The following is a 19,260-nucleotide window of genomic DNA, read 5'->3' as shown; positions in this document are numbered from 1 at the left end:
GGTCAGGGGTCGCCACAGCAGAACGCCAGTCCGCTAATGATGGGCAGTTGATTTTTTATGGTGCCGAATTGCCAGCCCGACACCCAACCTTCAGCGAAGGCACGCCCATTCACACATGTCTTTCGGAGGCCACTTGACCGCGGGGAGAACATGCAGACTCCACACAGAAGGCACTCCAGCCGTGAATCGAACAGGAGAACCTCTTGCTGTGAGGCAACAACGCTACCAATGTACCACCGTGGCTATTAGCAAATTTTACTAAGCATTAAATCATTGTCATAGGACTTGTATCTGTTCTTAACCAATGTTTTCGTATTATGTCTAATTTGCTATAATTATTTAAACTGTATTTTTTTTGTATAAGTTAAGTTTGAAAGACTAAAATTATTGTTCTTAAAATGTTTTACAATGCTTTGGAGCTTTTCTCCCCGGGACTCCTGTGAAAATGGGGTCTTGCCCAGTCAGGTTGTCATGGTAATCAAATGTCAATAAATAATAAAATAAATGCTCTAACTACTGCAATAGTATGGCTTATAACAATGCACTATCTTTGTTACTGTAACTGTTCTGTTTATATTATCAGACTGCTTGCCACTTGGCCAGGAGTCCTACATGAAAAGGGTCTTCAGTCCAGCTCACATTACCTGGTTAACAAATGTAAAAAGTAAATAAATATTGCCTGTGATTTCTACAGCCACAGTAACCCACAGATTTTTACCATTCAAGCAGTATATGGCCAGATGCTTTTTATTTTTGATGTAAAATAATTCCCCTGCCTAATGTTTCAAACTTGATGTAAAGTTATTGTTGTGTTTTACTTCCAGTTATGTTAAATATTTAGTCTGTATACACACACACACACACACACACACACACACACACACACACACACATTCAGATGCACAGACAGACTCGCACATATCTGTGCTGATACACTACTTGCTGTAGTTGGGTGTCCTTCAGTCTCTCACTTACACTCTTGTCTCTCTCATGCAAGCACACATGCTTGCACATACATACACACACGTGTACACATGCACTTTCCTTTATTTAATGACTTTCAAATTTCTGTTTAGCGAGCATAAAAGTATGGCCTCAGTTTGCTTTTTTATTGAGTTTCATGGTAGCTAAATATGCTGCTATGAAGGGGCAGACTTTTTTTTTAGTAGGAATTACATGCACATTAACATCCTGATGGAGAGCATTCATTCTGTAGTTGGTACAATTTACAGTTTGCCTACTCTCTAAGTAGAGTTAAACATTCCTCTCACGTATTGCATATTTATTCATTTCACATGATTCACATAGCAGTTCCCAGTTGCTAAGGCTCTGGACTAATGTGAATGTACTTATTCTTGCCCTGGTCATTGACCTCTTCCTATGATCAAGGTTCGTGTGTTAAATCTGCTTGCATCATCCTGCACCCTGGAGTGATTCAATCTCAGCAAATCACCATTGTCTTAAAAATGTTACATTTACAACTCAAACCTTGATTTTGAAAGATGCCACTGTAATGTTCTCTGCCTTTCAGAGATATGGCTAAAAAAAGTGTGGGTAAAGATATGAAATCTCTGGACTTGCTAAAGCAAGTCCCGAAACACAGAGACTAAATGGCCAAAAACGATGGACTTGCATATACTTAAGTCCAAGATGGCCATTTCTCAGAATATTCCATTTTCTCTGAGGTGTGGTTATCTCAGAGTTAGTAAATACAGTACAAGTATGTAAGTAATCGATTACCAAGAAACAGAAAGATCAAAAAAAGCAGTAAGGCTTTGATTTAAAGCTCCAGTTCCACTTATTTATAAGACTACAGACAGACTTCACTGCTATCCCAGAGTAATCATGCCTTCAAAACCAGCTCTTCTTTGATAGTAAATCTATTCCTCCTCCATCTGCAAATGCCAGTGACCAGGACAAAGCTGGCTAGTCTAATTCTCATTTTTAAATGCAGTTCCTACTGCAAAGTTTGATGTACTTGAAAGTTCTCTTTACATTATCTCAGCAAGCAGCCAGTTAGGTATATGCTTTTAGTACTTGGTTATTTACCTTCCAATATTAGAGGGGACTTCACAATTTTATAAATATTTGCAGATATTTTGGCTTTAGTAGTCTCTGAAGAGGCATGTTCTCATCACAATGAAGCATGCCTTTGTTATTGCCACCATAAAGGTTATAGAATGGCTACCAATGCTAATTACAGGACAGTCTTGTCTCATTACTGATGCTTGCAGAGGTCGTGGAAAGGTTTACAAACCTTTTTTTGTTTGTTTGTTTTTACTTCGGGCATAAACTAGCTGGCTATCATCATGGATTTCAGTCTGTGTAGGATGAAGACTGCACTAACAGAACACATTCTCTCTGCTCTGTTGCACAACCTCACAGTACAGTTTGACAGTATTGCTCCCTCCATGTTCTGCAAACTCCTTCTTCTTGGTTTCATTTAGCTCAAGCTTCTCATGGTTAATTATTTCACCCATCATATTCCCCTTCTCTGTTTTCACCCTGCCTACAGTGGCCCACAGTTACCTGTCCTGTGTCTCATACTGTATAGTATGTATGTAAATGATGGCTAGGAAAAGTACATGCCGCAGTACATATCAGCAAAGTTTATTCAACTTATGGATGGCACAACTCTCTCATCTGTTATTACAAATATATCCCTTCACTATAAATGATGTAAAAACATTTCTTCTCTTCAGCACTGTGCCTTAACAACTTTGGCCACATTCTGCATCCCACCAAATCCATATGTATACAGTCCTCCAAGTGTGAACCGAACTCTTCTATATAAATCGTATCCACTTCTTATGTATTCCTAGAATATGTCTTAACCTTTGACCAGCACACAAACCATCTCTCAAAAGCCAATTCAACCATTCATCATCTGAAGTCATTGCATGGAATCAAATATTGTCTCACCCCTGACTTCATGATAAAGGTAATTAAAGCTCTGCTTGTACTCAAAACTCTAGTATGGCCTCCTCTTGTACACATTCCTGCAGTCTTCTTCTGTTTCTGAAATGCAACTTGCCTACCATACATTTATCACATTTTTAACACAAGTTTCTTGGAGAAACAACCACTGTTGCTCAAAATCTGGCTCACATTTTCCAGTTAATTAAAATTCTTATTTTTCTTTTTCACACAAGCTTCTGCTGTCCTCCATTTGCCCACATGCCACTGGCTTGCTCATGTGGCATGAGGCTTCTGAATTACTTAAGTCATCAGAGGTTTACCTTCCGAACCTCACTAAATCCTGTAGCAAACTAGAAGACTGCTTCTTTCAGTATCATTTGCTTCCACATGGAATGATATGTCACAGGATATCAAATCAGTGGCCAATCTGACTATTTTCACCAGTCACTAAACTAGGGAAAAGTGTGGATCTCCAGTGTTTGGTTGTCACTGGGCTTTCCTTACTTCTCTAAGCCTCAGTCATCAAGGATTTACCCCACCACCACCACCACCACCACCACCATTCATGCAACACATGCAGCTGTGATTAGGGCCTTGTCTGTTCTTGTGAATGACTTTTTCTCGTCTTTCCCTGCATATCCATTGCCGCCCCCATGTACCTTTGCATATCCCATTGCCACTCCATGTACCTTTTCTTTTTCATAATTGCTATCCTTAACATTCTTCCATTGTACTACTTAAGTATGTTCTGTTCTTACTTTTTTGCAGAATTATTCATGTTTCCCCTCTCCCTTTTTGTTCTTTTTTCCTTCACCATGTGCAGCTGACCTCTCTCTATGTTGCCATATAAATCCCATGTAACACAACCCTTGTAGCCCTCCTGTTTTATCTTTGCTGCCATATTCATGCTGATTGAGTAGAAAACACTTCTCATCGGCTTTTTGTTTTGGGGTGCAATATTATTCATATTTTAGTGACTGTTTTACATGTTGTCTTTGCACTTGCGATTACTTTTTAATGTGTGCTCTTTCCCTTTTTAGTAGAGCTATTTCCATTAGCCTTGTACTGTAAATGGGTCTTGCCTAGCTGGACACAGCCATCAAAAGAAATAACTTCACCGGGATGATATTTTTAGTTTGTCTTGTAGAAACACCCATTTATTTTCTATTACATAGTTAAGTCACTGTTTAAAAAAGTTAAATTCACATTAGAAAACTTTTCCTACATAAGTCTGTATTGTATACCAAGTTAAAAAATTGTAATGTGATTCGACCAGTTGCTTAATCAGATCATAGTTACTAGATCAAGAACATGAAATGGCAGTTGTGCCTGGTTAAAATGAGGTTCTGATAACAGATTGCAGTCTGAAAACATCCATATTGCTGTCCTCCTGCTATAAGGGGGGTAGAAGTCCTCGATAAGTCCTTAACTGAAGGAGGTGTAGTAAATGAAATATGAATGAGTAAGCATTCCAGGACCAATTCCTACTTGATATCCTTGGTTTAGTAGAGGTCATAGAGCCTCATGGCACATTTTCATCTTAAAACCTCTTAATCATTTATTAATTTGTCTTGCCTATCCCACTTCCTGTCCTCACCTGTGGACCGTGCTCGGGAAAACATGCCATACCTCCTTGTATTTGGGTAAAGGAGCTCTAGAAAAGGACTCAAGACAGATTTCACAATGGGCTTTCACATAGCCCACTTTAACTTTGACTTCATTGTTTTGACTAAGATAGTAGTCTTTATGTACCTGTTCTAGATGGATGGAGTGCCCAAACTGTCCTTATTTAATAATGAACCAAGAATGACCATCATGGATGCCCTCTGAGTAACAGTCTAGTTGGACAGGCATCCTAGCATCTTGGTGAAATACTCCAAAAGAGGAAACCTGCATTGGCTACAGTGGAGGGTATCTGTAATTCTTGCAGCTTCCTCCTCCTCTTTCTAGTCATCATCCTCAGTCTTTAGTAAGATGGAGGAGGGCCATCAGTCATCCAATCATCAGGCAGCATTGCCTCTTTTAGTTCCACCCATTATGTTAAGAATAGCTCGAATGGTCCAGCACTTCATGTCTTAACAATCCATAGGACCACCTATGAGGAACCAGTTCTCCAGTATTTTCATTGCATGGAAAGCGATCACCATGAGATTTGATGGATTATAGGTGGCTGTGCCTTAGAGTTATTAGGTCTTATCCCAAATCGTAGTGCTATCAGAGAGTAGATATTTTCTACAGAATTCTTGAGACAAGATATTTTCTACAGGATTCCTGAGACAAGCTCAGATTGTTTCATGTAAGGGTTGCTCCTCCTCTGAGAAAGATATCTGGTTCTACTCCTGCCGCTTCCTTGATGGAAAACTTCATGCCATCATAACTTTTGTCATCTTAACCATCTTACATTTTGTGGATCAAATTCCAAATATTGACTTCTAAGTCAATGCATCTACCTACAGCAGGGTGCTTGGATGGTATCATGGGACACAGTAGGCATCTTTTGGCACATGTAAGGTCACTGCCAAAGGTTCCTTTAGTTTTATATTGATGGGCTTGGATTTATGGATATATAAATTGATACTACTAAGGAATTCTTCAAACTGTCATGTGTTTAGACAAATGAATAGATTGTTTGGTAGCTCCCTCCTGCCTTAAGGAGAGCTACACCAGTTTGAGTTCTTTCAGTTTAATGTCTTGCCATTTAATCTTTTTACTATACCTAGAGTGTTTACAGGATGCTTGACATTTTGGCAGAGGTCTTGTAGGAGAAATTGTGTTTTAGTTCCCTTATGTGGATGGACTGCCTCTTGTGAGTGTGTTGAGCTATTCCTTGAAAAATATCCTGGTCTGGGCCTTTTGCAGTTGCAGGTTCACATGGTATGGAGGTTATAATCTGGGAGATTACCGCCCCCCCAGTCCCTACTGACATAACTGAATCTATTTGGGCAGAGCTGTTCAATGTTATTCTTGTCTGCATAGGAAGTTTGAGCCCCTTGGTAGCCAGAGTCATTGCACTCATTCTTTCATTTGCATTTCTAAGGATGCAGAAGTTAGTGGGCAGTGAGATTTTGATGGCCACAAAGCCGTTATACCTTCATGAATCTTTATTATATTGTCGGACTCTTGCCATCATAGTGTAGGCAGTTCCCTCTAGTTTCAATGAGGGTCTTTCCTTTTTGTGTCAAACCCCACCATAGTCTGCTGATAAATCTTGCCTTTTTGGGAACTCTCCCAAGTTTCTTTGTCATTCAGAGAAAGTAGGCCACCCTAGGAAAGAGAAACATCAGCTGGAGCTAAGGTCGTTGTTCCTTATTCTAAAAACTTCGCAAGTGACTTAAGACCAGACCCATCTTGCTCTGGTCAGACAACCAGAACATAGTGTGCTATTTGAACACACTAGGTAGTACACAATCATGCCTCCTTTTACAGAGAAGAGATGCAAGTCTGGCAGTGGATTTTAGACTGCAGCATCAGTCTGACAGCATTTTATCTTCCCAAGTAACATTAATGCATTGTTACATCTGTTTACTTAATTGCATTAGTAGCTGCTGCTCCAGTCCCTTCTCAGATCTGAGGGTAATATAATTCTGCCTGACCAGGGTATTCTCAAAGTGGGGCTCTCCAGGGATTGATCTTACTTGCCACCAGAGAAGAATGAGGTTACCTCTTTGTTCTGTTCATGTCAACAAAGCAAAAGAGTGAATGGTGTATGCATTCTGTCTTCTGTGTCAGGGAAGTTTCTTATATACTTTTACACCATTTCACCGATTCCATACACATAATCGCAAAGTTCAGAGAATAAAGACCAAAGCTACACCTTGTTTTTCCATTGTAAACAGACTTTTTCAGGTCCTTGATAGTGCAGAAGACTGTCCAAATATAAACCAAGGTAATGCTCTCAGATAGGGTATCAGTTTGACAGCTTTCAGGACTTGTCTGATGCTTTAGACTTTCTACTTATCTCTAACCTTTTGTCAGAATTGTCTTATATAATTAAAGTCATAAGAAAGCATTCTGCTTATCAAACCTAATCTGCAAATTGGAAGAGTTTATCTTTTTTGGGTACAGAATATATATCTCTTACACCTCAGTCATTAGCTTACAGGTTATCATGACCCATGCCATGCCTCTCAGCTGTACAGTTTTTTTGCAGATTGTCCAGATTTTCCCTCGTATTTTTGGTCAGTTCTCATAAAATTTGGGCTTCTTCTTGTGAACCACTGATTGTAAATGACATACATTTGAGTTTCGGACTAGCCTAAACAAATCCTGCTATTCTAGCAACTTTACATTTATTCAAGCAATATTTAAAATATGTCCCTATTTTGGGCCCCCCTCCACTTATTTTGCCACTTTGTCTAAGTTTCTTGTGCTAAGAGGTTGAGAGGTATGTCCTGACCTATTTCAGGGACCTGTATGGCCTTGCATCTTAGTTATCCTGCAGTCAGGACAATGTCTTTGGCTCCTCTGCATGTTATGACTTTGCAGACGTTAGGACTGTGGCCCAGTAATTGCTGGTTAACTAATTTCTTAAAGAAGATCTGCACCCACCTTTGGGAGTTGACCATCATGATTAATTCATTTGCCCATCCTGTATTCATACTGGCTTTCTTAACAGTTCTTAGATTTTTTTTTTCTTATTTATTTTTTTTTTTTTATTTGAAGAGCATTCCTTGTGGCCAGCACCTGATTTATAGTGTCATGAGCTACTGACCATAGTGCATAGTGAAGCCTGCTTGGCCTTTCATAAAAATGTAATGACCCTTAATACTACCTCACATTTTTCCTAGAAATTGGTGACAGAACTACCATTATGCCAGTCTGTTTATCTGGGGTTCTTTCTAAGGCCACAATCCAGAAGAGGGAGAAGAGTATAAGGCCTTTGAACTTTGAATGTGCACAGACATCTCATGTTTTACCTAAAGATAGTGAATGACTTCAAGAAGACAGACTGTAGGGAGGAGTCTGCAGGACCAGCCCTCCATTGTAAATGGTGTTGTCATAGCCTGTCTACCAGATGTGCAGCTGTTTCCAGAACTTACTTCAAAAGTCTTGCTCTGTCTCGCTCTCTCTATCTCTATCTCTTTCTCTCTCTCTCTCATTTTCTGCCGAGTCCTTGTCACTGGTTTACAACTTTACTAAGGAATGAACCTGGAGAGCTGTTGTCTTTTGACCTTTTCCAAGTTGTCTTTTGACCTTTTCCAGCTCTGACGTCCCACAGAGGTTTGACTTTTCACTGCTTGAGATTCTTTCCATTAGTTATGGATTGTTGAAGGCCTGTTAAGTCAGATGCAAAAAATGAACAGTCTCAGTTGATCTGTGGGAGGACCTTTTACACTGCGAGGTTATTACTCTTCCACCACCCCCCTGTGTTTTTATGGCCAGTCCATGCAGCAAACTGTATGGATGGAAACCCCTGTAATTGGGGCAAATGTATAGTTTCATATTGTAATTTTTTTTGTATATCTTCTGGGTTATGCTGATTTAGTGAATTAGGACTGACTTGGGTAATTTGCCTACCCCATTGCCAGCTTGAAGTTGATAGGATATTGGATCATCTGAGCTGGGGACATCAGGAGGAAAATGATCCAACAACTACACATTGCAGAGTTTGCTTTATTTATTTTTATTTCATTACTGTTGTCATCTCCGTGTCTCCTCAAAGATTAGCTGATACAACTATCTGTTATTTACTTGCATAACTGTAGTAAGTACTATGGCTCTCCAGTGAAACAAGCACTAATATGTCTTCTTGATAGACAAACCTCATCTGATATTCCCAGGAGTTTTAATGTCTCACTGCATAATAACAATGTGACATGTTTATATGCTCGATCATTTTTTTGTCCACTTCTAAGGCACATATTTTTCAGTTTAAATCTTTTTGTTTGCTACTCTTCTGATGCTCTTAGGTCCCCTGTAGTTCTGGTAATGACTCACTGTGATGCTGTTATCTCATGTAATCCCTCAGAGGAAAGGTTGAATCATAGTCTAGTCTTGGGAATTCGAAGCTGTCACACTACAGACATCCTACTGTTTTAAACTCCTTGGATGTACATTGCTGAGTAACATTAGTTGGAGGGCATGCATATGTATTTTCATGTGCATATGGGCTTCCCCTGTTTAGATGATCCTGTTTGCTGTTGCTGCTGCAGCCTGCTCATCTCTATCAGATAGTACCCAGGCAGTGCTGAGTTCAGTCTCCCCAAATGGCTGCATAGTCATGTGACAACTTTTGATGTAATTTTAGAATCACTTGAGGTGTTTGCAAGCAATGATGGTAGAGTCTAATCTAAATTAATTAGATTGGTCAAATAAGATGTGCTCTGTGCTGTTATGCACATTGTTCCATTTATCTGAACTTTGCAGAATACTACACTACTGCAGATGGCAAAAGCAGTTATAACAAGTTGTCGGCCTTTGATAAATGGGCTTTCAATTATCTAAAATTAATCAAAAGTGCCTATGTGAATTTGTCGTAAGCCTCAGCAGTGATGTATCTTAGACTGTTGTATAGTAGAGTATAGCAGATTAGACCAATAATAACATGTCAATTTGTTTGTCTTGTTTAGTGAACAGTGCATAGAAGCCTATGAGTTACTGCTTGCCCTGGCGGAAAGTGAACAGTCTCTTATTCTTGGGCAGTTCCGAGCTGCAGGTGTTGGATCTGTTGGTATGTGTTTCATAATTATTGCTTTACAGTATTTGGATATTACCTCACAGAGTGAACGAAGTCACAATTTCAGTGACAGTGTGCGGATTTTTATCGTATGTTGCTTCAGGAGGTACTGTTTGCACAGGATTTGTACTTTCCACGTCCCTTTTAGACAGATTTGTAAGCCGTTTTACGTATCCACAGCAGCCTCACGCATGAATAGTTCAAGCTTTCAGGCTGATAGTCACCTGTCAGCAATATATTTCTATCTCTGATTTCTTGTTGGAAAATTGTAGATCAAGACTGTTAGACAAATACTTTTGTTATTTCTTTCCCTTTGAGAAACTTGCAAGGTATGTCTCCAGCTTTTAAGATATTAAAGGAGTAAAACAACCTTGCTCTGGGAAATAACTGAAGTCACTTAACTCTTGCTTACATATTAAGTGTAGTTACATATTTTTGATGGTGAGTATTCTCTAGAAATGAAAGAAACATGTATTTGAGAACTTCCATCCTGACTGTAAAAACAGTGTTGAACTCACTTCTTCTGTCTAGTTGTCTAAAGGATCTCCAAGGGCACTCCATATTAAATTAAACTTTTGAAATTCATTTTCCAAATAATAATGAAACCACTTGAGACTGTGCAATGACTCATGTTATTGAGCTATTTAATAAATGGCAGGACAAGAGGGTATTGCAGTGTAGGGAAGGTTAACTGCTTGGCAATAATCATGCAGCATTTAAAAAACAAAATGGAGGTTTGTAAATACAGTTATATGCAGACTGATCAAACACTGTTTCGCTTGTAAGAACACTAGAGTTGAATAGGAAAATCTGGATCAGTGCCATATATCTTCCAGTTGTGAGCACTTTGTACATTTAAGGTTTGCATGTCTGATTAATTGCCTTGGTCAGAGTTGCATCATAGCTGTAACTGATATGCCTGTGTGGTAAACAGTGAAGATCTAGAACTCATTTCCATATAAACTAAATGAATTAGTGTGTACTAGATTTAATCGTAAATGTTTTTGACATTTGCTGAGGAATTAAGGTTTTTTTTCTTGACTTATTCCTGAATGAAACAGTACTGTAACAGAAATATGACTACACATCTATGTATTCACATATACCACCAAACCTGGTCAGGCTCACTCAGAATATAGTTCTTTCAGTTACTTAGTATGATGCTATTATTAGATGTGCTGTAACAAAAAAAAAGTGTTTGCATTATAATGTTGAGGCCCTTGGAAGTTTGTTAATAAGTTGGTAGGAGTAGTTTTGCGACGATCAGATTCGGTGTGAAGTCTGTCACTATCTACTTGGTGGTTAAAGAAAAGTTTTTGCAGTGGTGTATCTCTGGTTGGATTTCCTGCAGTGCAGTGACAGTTTGAAGCTATTTATCATCCTTTGTCATTCGTTCTGCCTTTCTGTAGGGGATCTGGAGTGTCCACTTTTGATAGGTACCTTGAAAGATGAGATCTCTACTGACATAATAGTTAAGGCCTTCACCTCATAGACATAAGGTACAGGGTTCGATTCTGACCTCGGGTTATTGGCTAGGCTTAAAATGGCCCTTCAGTGCAGTTAGCCTAGTATTCAACTAGGTTCTTTTGAACCTATGCGCTTTGCTCATAATGAAGAGTTTGGGGGATGGGCAGATACTGCCTAAAGCATATGATGTTCTTCCACATCCTTCTCCAAATGGTATAAAAATGGAAAGTACTTTAGATATAGACTTCATGCCTCTCAGAGATGGTACTAGTATGCCCCTCTTACCATGGGGATGTGGGTGCGCACACATTGAAATCGGCCATTTATTCCTCTGGGAAAGCTTCCCAGAAGAATGCCAAAGAAGCTGAAAAGTAAGGTGTACAAAACAGAAGTAAGGTGAACAAAACAGTAGTGTGACCAGTACTACTGTATGGTACAGAAACCTGGGCAGCAAAGGCAGAACAGTTGAGGAAGATAGAGATGATGGAGAAGAGGTGACTGAGATGGGGTGGTAGGATGCATACTGTGGGACAGATGAAGAAATAGGGATACAAGGGCAGAAGCCAAAGTAGCGCCAATAGCAGAGAAGGTCAAAGAGAACAGATTACTGTAGTTCAGGCACATGTGCAGAAAAGCAGAAGACAATCTAGCGAAGAAGATTTGGAATGGACAGGAATAAGGCAAGAGGAAATGAGGATGTCCAGCAAAGAGGTGGAAGGATTGTGTGAGAGAAGACCTGAGACAGTCAGGCATGAGTGTCAAACAAGGCAGGAGACAGGCATTGAATAGAGAGAGAGATGGTAACAGCTAGCATGACACCATAACCCCATGTAGGAAAGGGTGTGGTTGCTGCTGATGATGATAAAAGGTGAGCTTCCCAGCAGGGTAAGTGCTTGGTATCTGCAGGAGGTGTGAGTTAAATGTGGTGGTCCCATGGAAGTAATTAAGGAAGTACCACTGGCCCAATGGGGAGGAGAGATTGATGATGTTGAACACTGCTGTCTCTGTGGGCTGGTGGCATTTGAATTCTGGGCTATGTCTCAGGCTGGGCATTGAAACAAACAGTATACATATACAAATAAGCTAATGTATTCAAGTAACTAAAGATGATGTTCATCGTATTTTACTGTTGCAGTCATTACACTTGGGTTATCCTGCTGGCATGCTACCCGCAGTCGGACTGAATTCCAAAGTCTAGGTCCGGCGTCGGTTACTGTCGCCTCTTCCCTAATGTCAGTGCACCAGGGGTATAAAAGATGCAGCCGACACCATTTTCTTCAGTCTTTCTTGCTGTGCGGTGCCCAAAGCAAAAGCAGTTCACAAGTGCCTCCTGAGATTTTCAAAAATGAATTTCAGATCCAAAGTCTTCATTAAAGCTAAGTACCCCATTGAGGAAACTTTTTTTCTTGCTCCAGTCCAATGTCAGAAAAAGTTAACAATTGTATTTCTTGTGGGAAGCAAATACCTCATAAGGATTTTCATTCTTACTGTATTCCTTGCCTAGGCTCTGATTACAACATTGCTAGCTGTCGGTTTTGTGCTAAATTTAACCAACGCACTATTAAGCGTCTGTACGATTTTGTCTTTCATTACTTTGGCTGCAGATTCAATTATATAATGCCGTCAGAACAACCGACGACCGGAGTTTATAAAAAGCGCAAGGAAAAAGAAAAGGACAGGCATCCGAGGTCCAAAACCGATGACGAGGCTTCCGCTAAGCCAGATGCCGGTTCGCCAGTTCTCAGTGAGGCGCTTTCACAGCCCCTGGCGCCTGCTACCTTAGAGCCACAGGCCGCTGACGACTCCCACGTGGAGCCAGCTAGGCCTCTGGATACTCAATGTATTGGACACTCGGAAACTATTCTCTCAGATGGCTCCGGAGCCGCTGAGCAGGCATCGGCTTCTGAGGGTGTTTTCAAACCTACACAGTTATATGTAAAGCCTACTTCATCTTCCAAAGCAAAGACTAAAGCAGTTCTAAAGACAAAGAAACAAGTACAGCATTCTCCTGGACAGACTACCATGCCTAAAAAACAGATGCTCAAAATGGCCTAAGACCTAATTGCCTTCATCAGGGATTCCCATCCACCTCCGGACAAAAGGCCTAGGCACGAGACAGAATATGAATCTTCAGACCAAGTTTCCATTTCCTCTGACTCCTCTTCTGAACAGGAATACTCTCTTCCTCCTTACGAGGATTCTGATGCTGAAGAATCTATCCCTTCAGCCTCATCGCCTGAGGATTATTCTTTTGGGGAAACCCTGCATACCATGAGGGAGCACTTCCACTGGGAAGAGCCTAGACTACTCAGAATCTAAGAAAAGGCTTAGAGATTTTCTTTTACTACCTCAGCACAGGCCTTTGGCTATTCCTCCTGTGTTAGACATTGTAGATGATGTATTTTCAGAGTCCGGACTTTCTCCTGACTCCTTACTCCCCTGCACCTGTTAAACCAAACAGATACTACAGGGTTCCAGATTCACATAAATTTCTTTATAAAAACCCTGCTGCTGAACCACAAACTATTTCTCAGGGTCCCAAAGGGGTCAAGGCTTCTACTGCAAAAAACCCTATCCCCTCTGATAAAGATTCAAGGGTACTAGACAGATAGGAGAAAAAGGTTTACACTTCTGCTACTTTGGCTGTGAGGGCTTTAAATTGTCAATTTCATATGCTTGAATATCAGCAATACTTAATGTCACTGCTAAAACAGAACATGTTGTCAAATTCTGATTGTGCAGAAAACAAGGAAATGCAGGATTTATTGCATGCAACTGAACAAGTGGGAAAGCATACATTGCAATGTGGTTTTGATTCTCTGGAGGCCTCTTGCAGGGCTGCAGTTACGGGTTCTGTTATTAGGAGGCATGCTTGGTTAAAGGAACAAAATTTGCCTGATTATGTTAAAGCAAAATTATTAGATGCTCCATTGCAGCATGATACCGTATTTGGTGTTAAAGCAGAGGAGGTGTTGAAGAAAATGGAGGACAAAGTGAAATCTATGCAAACAGTAAAGGATTTCTTACAGGTACAGCCACCCAGATTTAGCAGGAACTGGCCTACAAAGAACTGGTCCTTTCCTGTGTCAGACAGGCCACAAAGAGGCTGAAACAAATGCCCCAGAGGCAGATCCCAGCCCCAGGTCTCATACAGGCCTAAACAGTGGGGCACTTCTACCTCTAAAAGTGGAGAAGACAAGTTACAGCCATACAGGAAACAGTCCCAATGACCTTCCTCTGCCAGCACCAAACACTTATCTTTTGGCAGCCCCCTTAGGGGAAAACTAGCACTTTTTTCTCAAAATTGGCACATGATCACCCAGGACAAATTGGTCTTGAATATAGTGTCCCAGGGCTTACAGGTTCCACTTTCACACCCTGCCAAGGGCAAAAGGTATGCCAGACCTGCCACACAATCAATGGGCAGAGGCACAAAAACAAGTTTCATCCCTCATGGACATGAGGGCCATTCAGCAGGTACCACAGCAAGAGCAGGGACAAGAATTTTACTCAAGACTTTTCTTGGTGCCCAAAAAAAGACAAAGCCTAGAAACCAATACTGGACCCGTCTATTCTAAATACATTTCTGGATGTTCCAAAATTCAAAATGTTGACTCTGCAGCACCTTCTGCCCATGCTGGGCAACAAGGCTTGGCTTGTAACTTTGGACCTAAGAGGCATACCTGCATATTCCAATCAGACAGTCTTGCAGGAGATACCTCAGATTCATAGCTGTCTCAATGCACTACCAATTCTCTGCACTGCTCTTTGGCTTATCTACTGCGCCCAGGGTCTTCACAAAATGCCTGGCACCAGTAATTGCATTTTGCAGACAAAGGGGAATTCAAATATATCCTTACTTGGACGATTGCCTTATTCAAGCAGAGAACAAGGACATTCTACTAAAGCATCTGGCGTTTGTAAAAAGATTACTAATTTGCCTAGGGTACACAGTAAACAAAAAGAAATCAAAACTAGTACCCTCTCAAGAGATAATATTCCTGGGTGCAAGCTTAAATACAACTGCCCAGATGGCTTATCTCACGCCAGACAAACAAAGGCAACTGACTTCTTACTTCAAAATGTTGGCAACAAAGACCCAGTTATCTGCAAGAAAAATTCTGCAGGCTTTGGGCTTCATGGCATCCTGTGTTCTGCTAATTCCATATGCCAGACTGCATATGAGGAAACTACAATGGTATCTAAAAAGTGTTTGGACTCAACATTGTCACAGCCTGGAAACATTAATTACCCTCATTCCTTGCCTGCAACAGGAGTTTCGATGGTGGGCACAGACCTGTCACCACAACAAGGGACAGCCATTCACCCTACCCACATCCAGGCAGTCAATAACAACAGATGCTTCAGATTATGCCTGGGGGGGGCCCACATGGCAGGAAAATGTATCCAGGGCACATGGCCCACAAGCAAAATGCATCTTCATATCAATCAAAAAGAGATGCTAGCTGTTCAGAATGCCCTGACAGCTTTCAAGGATCTACTCCATCCAGGACAACTACTGATAAGGACGGACAATACTACAGTCATGTGGTACATAAACAAACAGGGAGGTACTCATTCCTACCCCCTCTGCAGACAAGCCATGACTTTGTGGGACACAGCATTGACTTATCAAGTACACCTGCAAGCACAATTCCTGCCAGGAAAGAAAAATACTCTGGCAGATGAACTAAGCAGAAACCTCATGGATCCCCACGAGTGGAAACTGGATCCACAAGTCTTCAGCATGATAATAAAGAAATGGGGATGCCCAGACATAGATCTATTTGCCTCCCCTCACAACTGCCAACTACAGAGATTCTGCACAAGGACTTATCACAAGCAAGCATGGAAAGTGGATGCTCTATCATTCAGCTGGAAAACCCTAACAGTATATGCCTTTCCTCCTCTGCCTCTCCTCCCCAAGGTACTCCTAAAGGTCAGACAAGAGAAGCCAAAAATTATTCTGATTGCTCCAGACTGGCCCCGCCAGCACTGGCACCCAATCCTAAGGAGCTTGTCTCAAAGTCCAGCCTGGACATTGCCTCTAATTCCTCATTTACTGACCCAATGAAACAATCAGATCCTGCACAGCCAACTCAGAACCCTAAATCTGGCAGCATGGCAGATAATGTAGCCATTCAGAACACACCTCTCTCTCTAAAGCAGTGATGGAGGTTATTTTGGAGGCCAGGAGGCCCAGTACCAGAAAATCTTATGCAGAAAAATGGAACAGATTCTGTGCTTGGAACCAGGCACAAGGAATTGATACGTTTGTACCAAATATTCCTCAGATTTTACAATATCTAACTGAGATGCTGGACAAAGGCCTATCCTTTTCATCAATTAAAATTCATGCCTCTGCCATGTCAGCTCATTACAATATGGAACCACCAATTTTTTCACATCCGTTGCTAAGACAGTACCTTAGAGGGGCCAAAAACATAAGACCTCCAAGGACAGCACCAATGTCTGCATGAGACCTCGGTTATGTCTTGGAAAAACTCACACTGCCGCCTTTTGAGCCAGCCAATACAGCTGAAATAAAATTCTTATCTTGGAAAACAGCTCTGCTCCTAGCAATAACCTCTACAAGACGAGTCTCAGAGTTGCAGGCACTCATGGCTGTGGAACCTTTTTATCATTTTCCATCCAGACAGGGTTTCTTGGAGGACGAACCCGACATTTATGCCTAAGGTAATGTCCAGTGTGGCCCCTAACCAAACCATTCATTTGCCTACCTTTTATCCAAACCCACAGAATAAGGATGAGAGACTCCTGCATTCTTTGGACATACACAGACAGCTACGCTTCTACTTGGACAGAACTAAAGCTTTCAGAAAGACTTGAGCAACTCTTAGTAGCATATGCTGCAGGATCACAAGGAAAGGCTATCTCAAAGCAGACTATTTCAAAATGGATAAGCCACTGCATTCGTTTCTGCTATTCACAACATGGCAAATCAGTGCCCAAGGGCATTAGGCCACACTCAACCAGAGCAGCAGCCACTTTGGCAGCCTTCCTCAGAGGAGTAACAACCAAAGACATTTTATAGGGTGCAACTTGGAGTTCAGTGCACACTTTTACCAAGCACTAACACTTACCTCTCTACTCTAAATCCAGAGCAGGCTTTGCCACTGCAGTTCTTCAGGGCCTTATAGCCTCTCCTAATCCTATTTAGACCCAGCCACCCAACCTCAGCTTTGGGATTCAACCCAAGTGTAATGACTGCAACAGTGAAACATGATGAACATAGTACAGTTGTGTACCTACCATAAATGTAGATGTTTGAGTGTATTCACTGTTGCAGTCCAGGTTACCCACCCACCATCCCCCTTTTCTTTGCTGGGACTTATCTGTACTTCTCTGTCCTATACAACCTATGTGGTGTATTTGCTTGTAGATGAAGGAAATGTTTATTTTAGTGCATGCATCCTTATTGGCATAATTTTCAGCCTTACAGTTTGGGGGCACCTGACATCTGGAGCAAGAAAAACTGAAGAAAATGGTGTCGGCTGCATCTTTTATACCCCTGGCGCACTGACATCAGGGAAGAGGCGACAGCAACCAACTACCTGAGTTTTCGTTTCTGAATTTAATCATCCTGAAGATTTGTAAAGCTAAGTACCCCATTGGGGATCCTTTTTTCTTGCTCTAACTGATGTCAGAAAAAGTTAATAATTGTCTTGCCTGTGGAAAGCAAATACCACACCGAGATTTCCATTCTTAATGCATCACCTGTTTAGGCCCAGACCATGATGTACCTCGCAGTTTGTTTTGTGCTTTGTTCAACACCTGAACTATTAGTCATCGGGCCTTTATCCTAGCTAAATACTTTCATTCTCGATCTCCGTATTCCAAAATGGCTTCGATAAGCCATCCGTCTTCCTATCTTCCGAAAAAAACGTAAGGATAAAGACAGAGACAAACCGCACAGGTCCAAAACTGCTGACTATGCTTCCGTTAAGTTAGTCACCAGTTTGCCAGTACTCAGTGAGATGCTTTTGAAGCCCCCTGATTTCCGCTTCGATGGATTCGTAGGCCGCTATCGAGACCCATTCAGAGTCTGGTATATCGCGAGACTCTTCTTTGACTATGGAACCTGCGGATGTCTCTACTTTGGATGGGTCCGGAGCCACTGTGCAGGCACTGGCTTCTGAAGAAGTTCTTCACATTACCGATATTCAACACAAACCGATGACTTCTTTCGCGTCTTCAATTCTTTTTAAAACTACCAAGTTTCTGAGGCCAGGATTATCCTCAGTCCAAACAGAGACTCAGGGAATTTTTAGATTTACCACAGCACAGACCTTTAGCTATCCCTCCTGTTCTGGATGTTGTAGATGATGTATTTATGGAATCCAGTCTAACTCCTGATACTTTACCCCCCTGCTGAAGGAAACCAGACAGGTACTACAGAGTCCCTGACTCTCTCAAATTTATTTCCAAAAATCCTACTGCTGACCCAGAGGTGATCTCCCAAGGGCCTAAAGGAATAAAAGCAACTGCAGTTAGGAATCCCACCCCTTTGGACAGGGATTCCTGAGCTTTAGACAGATGGGTAAAAAAGTATACACCTCTGCAACTCTCGCCATTAGAGCATTGAATTGCCAGTTCCACATGCTGAAATACCAGCAACATACTGTGGAACTTAAGCAAAAATTATCTACCTTTCCTGATTGTGCAGAAAATAAAGAATTACAGGAGCTTATGCATTCTGCAAGCCAAGTCAGCAAGCATACCCTGCAATGTGGGTTTGAGGCCCTAGAAGCATCTTGCAGGGCAGCAGTCACAGGTTCTGTAATTAGAAGGCATGCTTGGCTTAAGGAGCAGACCTTGCCAGACCATGTCAAATCAAATTTACTGGATGCTCCTTTGAACAAGGACAATCTGTTTGGCACCAAAGCAGAAGAGGTTTTAAAAAAGATGGAAGAAAAGGCTAAGTCTATGCAGACAGTCAAAGATTTTTTGCAAGTGCAGCCTCCAAGATTCAGTAGGCATTGCCCCTCGAAACATTGGACCTTTCCAGCCCCCTCAAGACCATTTCAAACTAGACCCAGGGGAAACAGACCCCCCCCCTCAGATTACAGTCTCGGGGTATGCAGAGATCTATGCAGTGGTGTACCTCCACTTCTAAAACAGGGAGTGCTAAGCCACTCCCTTAGGGAAAGAATTCACAATGACTTCTCAACTCCACT

The 19,260-nt window shown here is 41.4% G+C and overlaps 1 protein-coding gene across 2 annotated transcripts in view; it reads left to right on the top strand.

Moving 5' to 3' along the window:
• Nucleotides 1–19,260, top strand: part of MCC (MCC regulator of WNT signaling pathway) — a 1,047,208-nt gene that overhangs the window by 826,752 nt on the left and 201,196 nt on the right. For both annotated transcript variants that reach the window (XM_044064211.1, XM_044064210.1), the window contains exon 11: nt 9,489–9,589. In XM_044064211.1, coding sequence (XP_043920146.1) covers nt 9,489–9,589 — 101 coding nt within the window. The remainder of the gene's footprint in view (nt 1–9,488; nt 9,590–19,260) is intronic.

Source organism: Protopterus annectens, chromosome 2.part2, assembly GCF_019279795.1.
Source record: "Protopterus annectens isolate FY-2018-M chromosome 2.part2, PAN1.0, whole genome shotgun sequence".
Classification (NCBI taxonomy): domain Eukaryota; kingdom Metazoa; phylum Chordata; order Ceratodontiformes; family Protopteridae; genus Protopterus; species Protopterus annectens.
Note: the sequence above shows the minus strand (reverse complement) of the source record. Positions and strands in the feature narration are given on the sequence as shown.